The following is a 16,117-nucleotide window of genomic DNA, read 5'->3' on the forward strand; positions in this document are numbered from 1 at the left end:
TTTCCCATCCTCTCCATTACTGTACAGTAAATTATAATATCACATATTCTTCTGTTTCTGAATGTTTGTTTCATCTTTTCTACATGTTATTCAGAATACTAAATCATTATTTTTGGGGTGTGGAACCAATTGTCTGCATTTCTATGATTTCAAATGGGAAAATTTGCTTTGGATTAAGAGTGGATTTGGATTACAAGCACAGCCCCGGAACAAATTATCCTCGTAATCCAAGGCACCACTGTATATAACAATAATTTAAACACAGAAAACAGAATATATTGCAAAACTGCTTGCGATTACAACCCCTGCTGATTTAATTAAAAAAAGAAATTCAAGACAGTGCCTCCTTAACAATTAGTTTTAGTTTGGACGTTTAGCAGGCACTTAGCATTTTTTGCAGGGAAAACTGCGCCAAAATCCTTTTGGTGTTAACCAGTCATGCAGACATACTAGAAATTTTCTGCAGAAAAACTAGTACATTTCAATGTTCCCCTTTGGTTGGGTTCACATTAGGCTAATAAGGACAAAATTTTATGCCTATATTACGGCCGCAAGTCTAGGCCGGTCTAGATCACCAAACCCACTGCTTGGCCGGGCCTTGTAACTGTAATACAGACGTAAAAATACATTCCTATTTGGCTAGTGTGAGCCAAGGGCCTACAACAAATAGAGTCAATTCTACAAATGCAAAAATAAGCATGATGATTTGTACTTCCCATGTAAATGCTTTATCCTTTGGCGACTACATATTATTTGCTCACTGACCTGTAATTACGGCGGTGTGGTTCTCTCCACAAGCAACATATCGAATTTTTTGCAGCTTTAAAGCATCAACTACTTTGGGTGTATTTGTTTCAAAAATAGAAGTATCGTGTCCTAGTTGTCCAAACTGACCAAGACCAAAGGTATACACTTCCTTATCTGAAAGGGAGAACAATAAGAAAAACTGAGAAATCAGGTACAGCAGCCACATATTATTATTATTATTATTATTATTATTATCATCATCTTTGTTTATATAGTGGCGGTATATTTTACAGCACCTTACAACACAAAGAAATGAGCGCTTCCACTTTGCGGCTAATCAGGGAGTAGCTGCCATTACATAACACCATCGGGAGATCATTTCATTTGAGACCACTGTACAGTCATGGCCAAAAGTTTTGAGAATGATACAAATATTAATTTTTACAAAGTCTACTGCTTCAGTTTTTAAAATGGCAATTTGCATATACTCCAGAATGTTATAAAGAGTGATCAGCTTAACAGCAATTACTTGCAAAGTCAATATTTGCCTAGAAAATGAACTTTATGACCCAAAACACATTTCAACATCATTGCAGCCCTGCCTTAAAAGGACCAGCTAACATCGTTTCAGTGATTGCTCCATTAACACAGGTGTGGGTGTTGATAAGAACAGGGCTGGAGATCAATCTGTCATGAATAAGTAAGAATGACACCACTGGACACTTTAAAAGGAGGCTGGTGCTTGGTATTATTGTTTCTCTTCTTTTAACCATGGTTATCTCTAAAGAAACACCTGCAGTCATCATTGCACTGCACAAAAATGGCCTAACAGGGAAGAGTATCGCAGCTAGAAAGATTGCACCTTAGTCAAGATCGCATCATCAAGAACTTCAAGGGAGAGAGGTTCCATTGTTGCCAAAAAGGCTCCAGGGCGCCCAAGAAAGACCAGCAAGCGCCAGGACCGTCTCTTAAAAGTGTTTCAGCTGTGGGATCGGGCTACCAGCAGTGCAGAGCTTGCTCAGGAATGGCAGCAGGCAGGTGTGAGTACATCAAGGCCTGGTCTCAAGGAGGGCAGCAAAGAAGCCACTTCTCTCCAGAAAAACATCAGGGACAGACTGATATTCTGCAAAAGGTACAGGGAGTGGACTGCTGAGGACTGGGGTAAAGTCATTTTCTCTGATGAATCCCCTTTCCGATTGTTTGGGACATCTGGAAAAAAGCTTATTCAGAGAAGACAAGGTGAGCGCTACCACCAGTCTTGTCTCATACCAACTGTAAAGCATCCTGAAATCATTCATGTGTGGGGTTGCTTGTCAGCCAAGGGAATCGGCTCTCTCACAGTCTTGTCTAAAAACACAGCCATGAATAAAGGATGGTACCAGAATGTCCTCCAAGAGCAACTTCTTCCAACCATCCCAGAGCAGTTTGGCAATCAACAATGCCTCTTCCAGCATGATGGAGCACCTTGCCATAAAGCAAAGGTGATAACTAAATGGCTCAGGGAAAAAAAACATAGAGATTTTGGGTCCATGGCCTGGAAACTCCCCAGATCTTAATCCCATTGAGAACTTGTGGTCAATCATCAAGAGACGGGTAGACAAACAAAAACCAACAAATTTTGACAAAATGCAAGCATTGATTGTGCAAGAATGGACTGCTATCAGTCAGGATTTGGTCCAGAAGTTGATTGAGAGCAGCCAGGGAGAATTGCAGAGGTCCTGAAGAAGGGTCAACACTGCAAATATTGAGTTGCTGCATTAACTAATTCTAATTGTCAATATAAGCTTTTGTTACTCATAATATAATTGCAATTATATTTCTGTATGTAAAAAAACATCTGAGGGTATATTCTCGCTGCGAGCCTGGCAGGTCCTGGCAGTTCCCACACACTACATACTTGCTGCGGTCTAAACGACCGCAGCGAGTATGTAATTATACCGCCCTTAACCCCTTCTGCTCCCGCCCGGCTCCCCCGCTGTAAGCATACTTTACCTGTCCTTGCTGCACAGGTCCGGCGTCCTGCTCTCCTGTCCGGCCAATCAGTGTGTTGCCCAGCTGCAGCCACTGATTGGCCGGGCGGGAGAGCAGGATGCCGGACCCGTGCAGCAAGGACAGGTAAAGTATGCTTACAGCGGGGGAGCCGGGCGGGAGCAGAAGGGGTTAAGGGCGTTATAATTACATACTCGCTGCGGTCGTTTAGACCGCAGCAAGTATGTAGTGTGTGGGAACTGCCAGGACCTGCCGGGCTCGCAGCGAGAATCTCGCTGCGAGCCCGCCCGTATGAATATACCCTGACAAACACACATAAAAACCAGATGGCAGCAGCTCATGTGAAAATATAATATTTGTGTCATTCTCAAAACTTTTGGCCATGACTTCACATTAAAGTGTATCTGTTGTTTCAGAGAGTTTCCAGGATAAGCTGTCCTGTGAGTGTACATAGGAAGTGGCACTATATCTGGCCACTATTAATCGTGTATGTGGCCTTTGTCAGCAGATTTCTTTTACCTGTCTTTCTCTTTCTGCACTGCTTCTCTCACTTTCCTCCTCCCTTCTCCACAGATTTACCAGGTTACTAGTCATAAGCAGTTTACAAAAGTCATTGCTAAGCGGATTTTAAGAGTGGATGACAGTTTAGCAGGAAGAGGAAAAATGCTTGATGACAGGAGAAGGAAGCATTTTTATCTGATAAGATATATTACAAAGTTCCTTATATTCGCTTGTACTATTGATCTATGCAGCTTGCTAAAACAACACAGTCTATTTTACGGCAGTTCCTATTGTGGAGTGATAAGGCCGTATTACACACAACGAGATTGAGGGGGAAAGGCGCCTGTCAGGTCACTTGCTTGCCCCTTGTTCCCACCTCAATGCCTGTGCTATTACACACAGACAGAAAGCAGGGAGAAGCAGGGAGCTGAGGGTGGGGCTGCCCATTGAATTCAGCGTCGGTCTTCTGCCGCCACTCCTATTACACAGAGCGATGTGCTGCAGACCATCGCTGACATGATCGGGCCGTTTAAACGTGTTGCAAGACCATTATCAGCCGACATTGTGCATAAAAAGTGATGTATCGGTGGTACATTTGCTTTAACGTTATCTACCGGTAAAGGAACACGTCCTCATATAGCTTCTTCAAAAGGAAAAAAATTACATTTTAGCTCTTGGCATTGATAAAAAGTGAAAAAAAACTCATCCCTAAAAGCCCAAGGTAAGTCACTATTACTGCTAGGACACTTTCCATTATTGTCAATATAAGCTATGGAAATAGCCAAGTGATCTGGGGGACATTTTAAGCCCTCTTTATTTATAAGTAAAAAGTACAATGTATTGTCATTTCTTCTCTCAATATATTCTATATCTACGGAAAGTAGAAAAATATCCTATGTAATATATCTAACTAGATAGGCATAATAAACCGTAACAAACCTGTGACTGCAACTGTGTGTCCTCCACCACAGGAAACCATCTTTACTTTCCCAGATATACCAGGGATACGCTGAGGTTTCTTGTGCTTGTCTAGCTTCTCAGCAGGCAGGCCCAGCTTCCCACTTTCAGGTTCCCCAAAGGTGTAGAGCTCACCATCTTCTACAAAACAGATAGGTCCCATATGCAGGTTATATATGTTTCTCGTGCGTCTTATTGGGGGACACAGATACCATGGGTATAGGCTGCTGCCACTAGGAGGCGCTGACACTAAGAAAGAAACAAAGGAAGTGACTCCTCCTGAGCAGGATATACCCGCCCACAGGCACTGAGGTAAACCAGTTTAGCTTAGTGTCAGTAGGAGGCAGACACAGGTCTGGGTTCTCCAGACCAGTTTCTTCCTTTGTTTAGTTAGTTAGATTTTCTTTTTCCTTCTAGGTCCTATGGATTCTTGGGCACGGTGGGTTATCTAAAACTCACCCTGATCCCCCCACTATGCGACCAGGGAACAGACCATAAATGTAAATGGGCTGTCACCCCTCGGTCGCCACCGGCCGGCAACGTGACACCAGGGCCCCAGATCAGTCTGGTCGCCTTTCTGCGGACTCTGTATCCGCACAGCCCCTTCCCGCCTCGCCCCCCAAAGCTTCGCGCGTTAAGGTGAGGCACCCACCGGCTGAAGACAGCAATGGTGAGTATAGGCTCCTATATGGTGAGTATATTCCCCCTGCCCTCCCTCCCAGGCCGCCATTGTATTCTTATAGACAACCCCCGGGCCATGCTTTCCTCACACAGGGATTTCTCCATCTCCCCATGCTCCACTCCCTCAGGGTCACTGTACCTCTGTGGCTCTCTCCATGTTGTCTTCTATATGTTTCCACTAACAAGTCTCATTACCTGCTCTCAGGCAGCGTAACCTTGTTGTATTCCTCTCGGGCCGTATCCTTTCTAAAGCCCAAGCATCCTGCTACGTGTCCCACTACACAAGGTGCAGAACCCCCTGCTTTACCTGCCCCCGGACTGTCATACAGTCATACTCTGGTCCTCTGAGTGGCCGGCAGCATATAGGTACAGTCACTATTTCATCCTGTACTGTCAGGATGGTTCTCCTGTCCTTCATCTGGCATAACTACCATGTTTTGGCATTTGTTTCGCTGGCTGTTACCCAGTAGTATGGCTTAGTAACAGTAGTAGTATTGTATTGCTTAGACCGCCCCCTCTGCTATACTGCGGATGGTCCTCAGCGAGGTTTGGTCTTATCTTCTCATGGTGCTCTACTTCAGGAAGCTGTCCTTGGTCAGCACCAGCCACATTGCCTCTTCTTTGATCTGGGTGAAGTGAGGCCTCTCGGTTCCTCAGGTGAAACAGTAAAGGGTTTCTTCTACCCCTGGTGTATGTAGGACATCGACTGCCTACATGACTCACAGTGGCTGCTTTAGGATGTCTTCTTCTGCATCTGCCTATGGCCAACATGGCAAGTATTTAGTCTTCTCTCTCTTAGGCAGCTGCAGTCTCACAGGGTAAGGATTCCTGTTTATTGCCTGTACTGTTTCTCTACCGTCCTAAGCATAGGTGGATGGTCACTTCTTGGTCTACCTTCTCCAAGTGTCCTTGCTTGGCCATATGGACTATGAAGCATTGTTCTCAGTTCAGGGTTTTGCAGTGCTCCCGCATACACAGTTACTCCTACGCTCTGGAGTAGCACACTGTTGTGCATGACCCCCCTATCCTAGGTTTGGTTTGTTTTTTTGTTTTTTTTTTACCACTCAGTCAGGAATTCTTCAAGCAGTCCTTTCCTCCTCTGTGAGGATGGAATATATTTAGTATAATAAGTATCTTACAGTCCTCCAGAGGACTGTTATTCCGAAATTGCTTCTTCCAAAAGGAGAGTGTGGGTTTTTCGGCCCTCATTGGCCTCCTATGAGCACTCCTGCTTGACTTGCTTGTCCTTGGTCTTCTTGTTGACCGGCCATGCTCTCCAGACGGGACTCCCGGTCCCCCTCCCTTATCTTGTCTCCCATGTGGAGTCCTGGATAACTTCTCTCTTAAAGGTTTTCTCTCCTTGCAAACGGGGTTGTTCACTGGCCCATGTCTGGCCTTACCTAAGACTCTATAGTCTCCAACCCTATCGCATTCTGGCCAGGCTTACATTTGTTCGGCAGGTTGCCAATTCTCGATCATCTTTTCTCATTCACCATTAAAGTCCCCTTGTTTTTCTGTTGCTCTGTCCACCAGAGCATCTGGCTCGCCTTTCCAATTGTCTAGGGCTCTGGTTGAGCTGGTTGATCCTCTAATCTCTTATATGTGGCCATCAGACTCCGCATAAGGTTCTTTTCTTGTCTTCTCCCACTTTCGCAACAGCCGTATATTCTCCTTTTTTGCTGTTCTGCTCTTACCAAGCAACGTCTCTGCTCATTGTTTGAGGCGTTGGTTTCTAGATTTAGTCTACATATGGACTCTAGTCTATGTGCTACCTGTTGTGCCCATTGTCCGGTGACAACTCCTGTGCCCATCAGCCTTTCCTTTCATGCTCTCGAGTACCTCTATTCTCCTGGGAGTAGAGTGTTTTGCATGATCGACCTCCTTTCTAAGGCTTTAACAGCCCATGGAGATGTTTTTTCCCGGCCTTCCGGCTTCCTCTGCTAGTCTTTTCTGTTGGGCACTGCTGGGTACCAGGTACTTCTGTACTTCTTTCAGGACAACTTACTCAAGATTCAGATCATGGTTTTCCTTTCTCCTGCTCCTTCCTTTCCCTGGACTGCTTTACGCTTGGAAAGCTTTATTCTTATTAACATGTATGTGTTTCTTAGATGGGGTCACGCATGTCACAGGCCATGGCTTCTCCCAGATTGCCATACTTCTCTTGTGCTCGAGCTTTGTCTTCTCAGTGAAGACTGTACTTCTAGGCCTATGGAGCTTTCAGCCTGGTCATTCTTCCCAGCTCCATTGTCAGGGACGCAGCTTCTCCTGCTTCTCATGTGGCACCTTCTATGAGAAGACGCTCAGTCTTTTTCTCCTTTATTTGACACCTTAGGCCTCTATGCGCCATGAAACACTTTCCAGTCTCTCCCGTCATGGTTGTATTTGCCTTTTTTCTGTTCTACCTCAGAGTAAGTCCCTGCCGCCTGTGGTCGCCTACTTGGCTGGGCGTCTGGTTTTTTTCCCCACATCTAGCCTACCAGTTCTGTTGAACTCAATGTTACATCATGTTGCTGGTTTCCAGGATTGCCACAACCCTCTCTGTCTGCAGTGCAGCACGTTGCTCCAGGGACTACACCCGCTTTCCTTTGCCGTGGACCTGTAGGGGTTTTCTCTGATGCATTCAGCATCATCCCTTGCTCTATTCCTAGTTGATGGTTGTGTTGGTGCTATTCTGTGCCTTTTCACGAAGCTCCTTGTCTAGCGGTTATCTTTCCCACCCCATGGACTGCTTTTGGACGTCCCATGGTATCTGTGTCCCCCAATAAGACGCACGAGAAAAGAGGATTTTTTACTCACCGTAAAATCTCTTTCTCGTAGTCTTCATTGGGGGACACAGCACCCACCCATTTCCTTTTGGGTTTTTCCTTGGTAGGGTAGCTTTCTCCATTTTGGTGTTATTCCTACTTTACCTGTTCTTGACTTCTCCTACTGCTCTTGTACAAACTGGTTTACCTCAGTGCCTGTGGGCGGGTATATCCTGCTCAGGAGGAGTCACTTCCTTTGTTTCTTTCTTAGTGTCAGCGCCTCCTAGTGGCAGCAGCCTATACCCATGGTATCTGTGTCCCCCAATGAAGACTACGAGAAAGAGATTTTACGGTGAGTAAAAAATCCTCTTATCTATACATGATGTCGTGTCTATGCCCTCAGTTAGGAATCCCACATGGAAACAGTAATATGGATTAGTTATCTTATACTCGATAAGCACAAGCTATAGCAGGACAGCCGCAGGGTGGCAGGCTCCTCTTCCCTGGTGGACAACGTAGTATACTTACTGTATTAACTTTGTAAGCTGGTTATCTGCTATGTCCCGGTCCTGATGTGGATCACATGACTGGAACGTCTACTCAGTGAAACTTGCAGTGTGTTTGTGCATGTGCTGTCTTTTTACTCCAATGACAGCACTGATTTGCTTCTCATTAGAGTGAAAAGAGAAAGTGAGTTTCACTGTTAACATGACTCATCGCAAGATTCAGCGAGTTTGTTTGCTGGTCTCGGGATCCATGTCAGGTCAGATACCTGGCTCATTAAAGGGGTTATCCAGCGATACAAAAACATTGTCACATTCTTCCACACTACTCGTCTCCTGTTCAGGTGTGGTTTTACAATTAAGTTCCATTCACTTCAAATTGGAGACAAGTGTGGTGCTGTCTCTGAAAGAAAGTGGACATGTTTTTGTAGTGCTTGATAGCCCCTTTAGGGTAGCTTCACATGTACCGGATCAACAGCGGATTCCACGCTGCGAGTTTGCAGCGAAATCCGCTGCAGATCCTGGTAGTGTGAAGTTAAATAGGTCAAATACCCACAGCAGTATTTTCATTCCGCTGCCAGTATGTGACCCGGCTCCTTTAACCCCCTGCCTCTTGCAGCCCCCTGGCCCAGAGCATACATAACCTGCTAGGCGCCGCAGCTGTGTGTGGGGCTCCCGGCTCCCCTCGCTCCCCATCAGCCAATCAGTGCACGGCAGCACTGACTGGCTGATAGGGACCGACGTGAGCCGGGAGCCTCACCCACAGCCGCGGTGCCGAGAAGGTAATGTATGCTCCGGGCCAGGGTCTGCGGGATGCGGGGGGTTAAAGGGGCCGGCTTACATATCCGCAGTGGAATGAAAATAGCGCAGCGGATATGTAACCCCATAGACCTTCACACTTCCGGGATCCCCAGAGGATTTTGCTGCAACTCTCAGCGTGAAATCCGCTGTGAGTCCAGTACGTATGAAGCTACCCTAAAAAAAACGAAACTACATTGTACACCAGAGAGATGGCTAACAGGCCACAACATATGCTTGATGGCAGTGGTTTATAGTCATTACAGTGACTTTCTGCTCTGGCTAATAAAGGGCTATCCAGTGTGAAGCCCCTTCTAATATTTACCCATACTCTGAAATGTACCTGTTGTTTTTAAACCTAGCGATCAAAACTTTCGGGATGCTGCTACAATATTATCTAAGGTTTTTGGAAATGACAGTTCCCACTTAATAAGGCATATCAAAAGGAGTTTAAAGAGGATGTACCTGATGGTACATCCTCTTCAATCTGACCCAGGGATAGAACGGCGCCATCACGGGCAAGCCAGTGCCGCGGTCCACTTTTTGAACCACGGCCCGGTTCCCGTGTACGGCGCCGTTCTATCCACGGGTAGCAGGCGGGGGCTGAAGCACAGGCAGGGGATTCCGGCCACTGGGGGCGGGCCGGCCCACCTCCTGTGCTTCAGCCCCGGCCCGGTACCAGTGGATAGAACAGCGCCGTACACAGGACCGGGCCACGGTTCAAAAAACGCACTGTGGCACCGTGACGGCGCCGTTCTATCCCTGGGTCAGATTAAAGAGAATGTACCTGATGGTACATCCTCTTTAAGCACGCTTCAATTGCATGAAGGTGTTTTAGTATATAAAGAGTGGGTGGCATTTTAATAAGTCTGCTTTCAGAAAATATATGTGTTTGGGGAGAGGGTATGATTTTTTATGTAGTAATTTAATTTTTTTTTGGACATATCAGAAGTGTGAAAATTGTCCTGGCTACTGGAGGTGAAAATTTTCCAAAAACCCCTGGCAACCTAAGGAATATTATACATACATCCAATAAAAAGTTACTTACGGGTTACAAATGCTGAATGGTAATAGCCACAGGAAATCCAAGAAATAGGCTTTCCAGCATCGATCTGGTGAGGAGTGCAGATGTTTTTGTCATCCCCCAGGCCCAGCTGACCTTCTGAATTTTCACCCCACATGTAAAGCTTGCCATCCGCTGAAATCAATCACAAATACTGCTGTTAGACGTCTTAATATTAGATATTTATTAACAATAAATTCACACATTCCAAGCGGAACAAAAATCATCTCATGTTATGACCAGTATTACAAGCGGGTTTATTACCCAGGAGGCTGCGACTGCATTTCAGACTACCTGCTCCTTATGATAGGTGTGTACAATAACCTGGAGCTGCCTCCCCCCAATATCAGAAGGTACGGATTACAGATGAGCACAATTCAAGCATGATCAAGTCTGATTATTCAGCGTTTGAATACCGGTGGCTGAAAATGTTAGATACAGCCTTAGGATCCTATTAGGCAAATCGATTTTTAACGATTAAACGAGATGGTACATAGTTAACCTGAAATCATTCACCATATTACACAGAACGATAGTTGTTAGTTACAATCGTTACAATTATTGTTAATACGATCGGTTACTCCATTTGATCCCAGCAAAAGAAGGAAGATTAGTGAACGAATGTGGAATTACAGAGAACTATTAGCGAACGATTAACGATGATTTTAGGGTCAGATCTAAATGAACGATCAACGACACACAAACGATTTTTCGATAGTTGCCTGCAATTACACAGGACGATTATTGTCTAAATTTGAACGATATAACGATTTTCCGCACGATAATCGACCCGTGTAATAGGACTCTTAGGGAATCTGTAGAGCTGACCATAAGATCAACGTTAATCGTTCGTAAACTTTTCGATGGGCACATCATTCGTTCGTTATTACTATCGTTCGTATACTAGACTATTTGAAAGATCGTAATTACGATTTTAATTGTGATTGTCACTAAAGACTATGGTTGTGTGTATTTCAGGTCGTTCCCAAAAGTGCTCGTCTGCAATCGTTTATCGGAGAAAGCAAGAAATGTTGGATGTGGATGTTGAAGAGGATGGAGATAAGAAGACACACATGGTTTCTAAGACAACCCCCTCACTGGGGTCATGTTATCCAGAAGAAAGTTAGGAAAGGCTCCTCCTGTAAAAGTTTTCAGCATGTCTTCTTCTTAGGGTCCTATTACACGGAGCGCTTTTTAACGATTAACGACTAACTATAAACGATCGCAAGCGAGATTGTTTATCGTTAACCTGAAATCGTTCACCATATTTCACAGAACGATGGTCGTTAGTTACGATTGTTACTACGATTGTTATTGCTATTGTTACTACGATCGTTTATTCCTTCCGATCCCAGCAAAACAATGAACAATGTGCAATTACACTGAACGATTAGTGACCAAACGCGAACTTCAGCGAATGAATGTGGAATTACAGCGAACGATTAGTGAACAATAATTTTAGCTTCAGATCTAAATCAACGACATAAGAACGATTTTTTGACCGGTGCCTGCAATTACACAGAACGATTATGGTTTAAATTTGAACGATATAACGATTTTTTGGATGATAATAGTCCTGTGTAATAGGGCCCTTACACTACAAGCGGTCATGGAAAGTAAAGTGGATGTGATGGTGCATGAGGGTCTCCTACCAGTCAGGGCTGCGGAGGTATTGGATCCAGCTGACAGCTGTTTGATTTTGTGCTGCTCATTAAAGAAGGGAATTTCATGAAAACTTGATCTTTCTGTGGTGTCACCAAGTCCCAGCTGTCCTTCACTATTCCAGCCCGAAGAGTAAATCTTTCCTTGTGCTGTAAAAGACAAAACACACAAGCAGGCATTGTTATTTCCCAGTTACTGAGCTGCAGAGGCCTCTCTGCTTCTCATTACAGCGTACAGCAACCTGCAGACTGAGCTGACTCATCCATCACCCGACATGATGGACGTCTCTGACTAGCGAGGCCATGCTCCAGATGCTGCAGGAGATTTGCAGGTCAGAACTAAGGCTAAATGATGACCTCTTATTGCACAGTGATGCCCGTGTAACTATCCTCAAGCACCTGTTTTAGTGGCTAGAGGCCACTCTATAAACACATATTGGGAGATTTATTGGGTCACTATGGCAGTATTGTAGCGGAGAGATGCAGTATTTGTGCTAATATTTGTGACTTTTTACTTTCTTGACACATCTGAAACGTGCAACATAGAGTGTATGGACACAAAAGGTGGTGCACCCCCTCTACCAACCCCCCCCCCCCCCCTGTTTAGGAGTGGCTTATAAAACGCAAGTCTTAAAGGGGTACTTTGACTAAATTTTTTCCTTTCAAATCAACTGGTGTGAGAAAGTTATATAGATTTGTAAATTACTTCTATTTAAAAATCTCATGTCTTCCCATACTTATCAACTGCTGTATGTCCTGTGGGAAGTGGTGTATTCTTTCCAGTGTGATACAACGCTCTCTACTGCCTCTGCTGTCCATGTGAGGAACTGTCCAGAGCAGTAGAAAATCGCTATAAGGGTACAAACCCACACACCGTATACGCAGCAGATACGCAGCAAAAACGCAGCAGATTTGAAGCAGATTTGGTGGTGCAGATTTGATGCTGTGTTCAGTTATTTAGATCTAATCTGCTGCGTATTTGTTGTGTATTTGCTGCGTATCGCAGCAGTAAATAAGTTGCGTATATGGTGTGTGGGTTTGTACCCTAAACAAAAAAAAAAAACTTTCCTGCTCTGGACAGTTCCTGTCATGTACAGAGGTGGCAGCAGAGAGCACTGTGTCAGACTGGAAAGAATCCACCACTTCCTGCAGGACATACAGCAGCTGATAAGTACTGGAAGACTTGAGATTTTTTTTAACAGGAGTAAATTACAAATCTATAGCACTTTCTGATACCGGTGAATTTTAAAGAAAAACTTTTTCGAGAGCATTTCCTATAGCCTTAAAGGAGCATTACTACAATTTAAAGTTATGGACAGGGTAAAAGCTATAGATAAGGGGATTGGTGGGGATCCGAGTGCTGGGACTCTTGCTGATCACTAGAACGGTGGAAAAAGTCCCCCCACAATTAAAGGAGCCAATCACGTATGCATAGCCCACACTCTGTTTATTGCCTATTGGTGCGTTTCACTCTCTTAAAGGAAACCTGTCACCCCCCGTGCCGCTGAGAGATGAGTCCAACGCTCATAGAGAATGAAGGAGAGTCCAGCGCTCCGCCATTCTCTATGAGCGTTGGACTTATCTCTCAGCGTGCGCTCCGGGCTGCAGCAGCTGATATCTCCGTGACCCGACCGGCTCCAGAAGAGGGACCCAGCGGGATCAGGTGAGTATAGGGGGCTGTAGCGGGGTGTCGGGAGCCTGTCACCCCGGCACGGGGGGTGACAGGTTCCCTTTAAAGTGACACTGTCACCCCCTTTTTGCATTCTGACTTCTCTACTCAGGTGTAATGGGTAAATTTAGCAGTTTTCATACCTTATTTTTATATCATACATCATGGTGCTTGTTCAAGTAAAAAGTGATCTTTTATCATCTGCAGATTGTGCTAAGTGGGTGGGGCTTCACGGCAATAGCGCCACATAGCCCCGCCCACAGAGCCACCGTTAACCTAGAGGGGGTGGGGCCTAGACTTTTAGGCCAGCCTGTTAAAATGGTTGGCGGGGGCAGGGCCTATGTACCTATGATGTCATGGAGGTCGGTGAGTCAATTGATACATGCATCCTCTACAAAACATCACCACTACTAACATTAGTGTGAATTACTGCAGACTCATGGTCAGCCTAAGGAATCCAGGGGGGGCATAGAAGTGGAATCTTCCAAACACATGCAGTACACCCACATCAGGCTTAACAATACCTTAAAGGGAATTGGGCTGATATGGTTCCCTGGAGCAATGTATAAAGCTCCTGCAGCAGGAGCTTTATTGCGGCGAAAAATGACTTTTATTCCCCCAGCTCGTGGCAGACACGGGCGGGGAAGTAGTCATCTGGGCTAGTCACATCGCTCTGCCTGTCAGCGCTGTCCGCGGGAATGATTGACAGGCAGAGAGGTCCATTACTGGCTCTCTGCCTGTCAATCATTCCCGCGTAGCGCACTGACAGGCAGAGCGCTGTGACTAGACACGGGCAGGGAGACGCCCAGATGACTACTTCCCTGCCCGTGTCTGTCACGAGCTGGGGGAATAAAAGTAATATTTCCCCGGTATAAAGCTCCTGCTGCAGCCGCGGCCGGTATGTGCCGCAGCTTCTGCAGGAGCTTTATACATTGCTCCAGGGAACCTTATCAGCCCAATTGGGCTGATTAGTTCCCTTTAACATTTCTGTAGGTAAAAAATAAGACGAAAAAAAACATACCTGTACAAACCAAAGTGTGATTTCTTCCACACGCAGCAAACTTTATCTTTTCAGATTTTAATGCTGCAAAACACAATAGTATACATGATGTTAGACTCCCTAGATGACACAACCACAACTATCTTTGTTCATATAGGCTCGGAAACAGTGCACCATGAACGATATAGTGCTGTGCCTCAAAATGCCACCATACACAAAGAAAAAGTTTCATAACTTAAAAAAAGGGTCTATAGTGGACCTATCAGCATGTAAACAGGGACAGGGGGCTGGCTGGGTGGTCGCTAGATCCACCAACATCGTGCATGTCAGCTGATCTGTGTCTTCTATTACACAAGACGATTATCAGCCGTAACAAACGATAATCACTTTGTGTAATAGGGCCTTTACAATCCTGCACCAGAAAGGATTCTGATAGGAAGCCCTACCCAGCCATGGGCTTATTCTTATACATTTGGCTTCTGATAGGTCAGCCAATAGTTAAATGACAAAGTAAAGTGAGTGTCTAGAACCAGATCTGTACAGCTGAGAGATTCACTTTACACTTTTATCTAATGTTACACCATATTGGTTGGCTTAATTCATACTCTTGTGGTAGAATTGTGGCGAATTTTGTCATATTTATGTTCCCTTTCAGGTGAAGCTACACTCCTTCCCAGCAAAGCCATGTGCCCTATCGAACCCCATGGATAAAATGTCCAATACCAACCCTGCACTTTTTGGTGTTTTGCTGATCTTTTGGAAAAGTGTGCCAGAGTGCTTACATGTCTGCAATAACAATTCTAGTCTTAGGCTGCATTCACACTACGTATATTTCAGTCAGTATTGCAACCAAAACCAGGAGTGGATTAAAAACACAGAAAGGATCTGTTCACACAATGTTGAAACTGAGTGGATGGCCGCCATATAACAGTAAATAACGGCCATTATTTCAATATAACAGCCGTTGTTTTAAAGAGTAACTGTCATGTTTTTTTTTATTGCAGAAATCAGTAGTATAAGTGATTTTAAGAAACTCTGTAATAGGTTTCATCAGCCAAAAAAGCCTCCTTCTGTACTCAAGAAGCAATCTCCCAGCCTCCCCCCCGGACTTCTTATCTGTGCATTATCAGGCAAACACGTCTTCATTACAGAGAAGCCAGTGAAGACGGGTTCTGCTCTCTCCATTGTAAGTCTATGAAGGGGGGAGGGGCTGGGGGAGATGAGGGAGCAGGAAGAGGTGACATGAAGGTCAGCTGTTTGTACACTCTCTGGGCACCTAAAACGCTAAATTCAGGTGTCAGAAAGGTCAGTGCTTATCTATGAACTTACTGAGAGAAGATTGCAGGGTGTTGTGCTGTGCAGGACCAGCTCCATGCTCAGTCACTCCTAACAGCCCCTCCCCTCTCCATAGCCACATAATGAAGACAGAAATCCTGCTTCTTCTGATGTGAGGGGGGAGGCTGGGAGATTGCTTTTTCAGTACAGAAGGAAACTCTTTTAGTACATAAAACCTATTACGGAGTTTCTTAAAATCGCTTGTACTGTTGATATTTAATGTTTTCAGAAAAATGACCCTGAAATAACAGTTAATATTAGCCATTAAATGGCGGCCATCCACTCAATTACAACATTGTGTGAACAAATCCTTTCTGTGTTTTTAATCCACTCCTGGTTTTGGTTGCAATATGAGGACCACAATACTGACGGAAATATACGTAGTGTGAACCCAGCCTTAAGTTGTTTCAGGTAAAAAAAAAAAAATCTGGGGAGAATGAAAATTTTTCAGCAGGTAGGAATGGAGGGA

At 44.9% G+C, this 16,117-nt stretch overlaps 1 protein-coding gene across 1 annotated transcript in view; it reads right to left on the reverse strand.

Annotated features, from left to right (window-relative positions):
* The window catches only part of LOC138768153 (X-linked retinitis pigmentosa GTPase regulator-like), a 67,341-nt gene that overhangs the window by 34,449 nt on the left and 16,775 nt on the right, over positions 1–16,117 (reverse strand). Inside the window, exons 4-8 of the mRNA XM_069946262.1 lie at positions 14,335–14,397; positions 11,636–11,794; positions 9,969–10,118; positions 4,177–4,335; positions 766–921 (exon numbers count right to left, since the gene is read on the reverse strand). Coding sequence (XP_069802363.1) covers positions 766–921; positions 4,177–4,335; positions 9,969–10,118; positions 11,636–11,794; positions 14,335–14,397 — 687 coding nt within the window. The remainder of the gene's footprint in view (positions 1–765; positions 922–4,176; positions 4,336–9,968; positions 10,119–11,635; positions 11,795–14,334; positions 14,398–16,117) is intronic.

This window comes from Dendropsophus ebraccatus, chromosome 11, assembly GCF_027789765.1.
Source record: "Dendropsophus ebraccatus isolate aDenEbr1 chromosome 11, aDenEbr1.pat, whole genome shotgun sequence".
Lineage (NCBI taxonomy): Eukaryota > Metazoa > Chordata > Amphibia > Anura > Hylidae > Dendropsophus > Dendropsophus ebraccatus.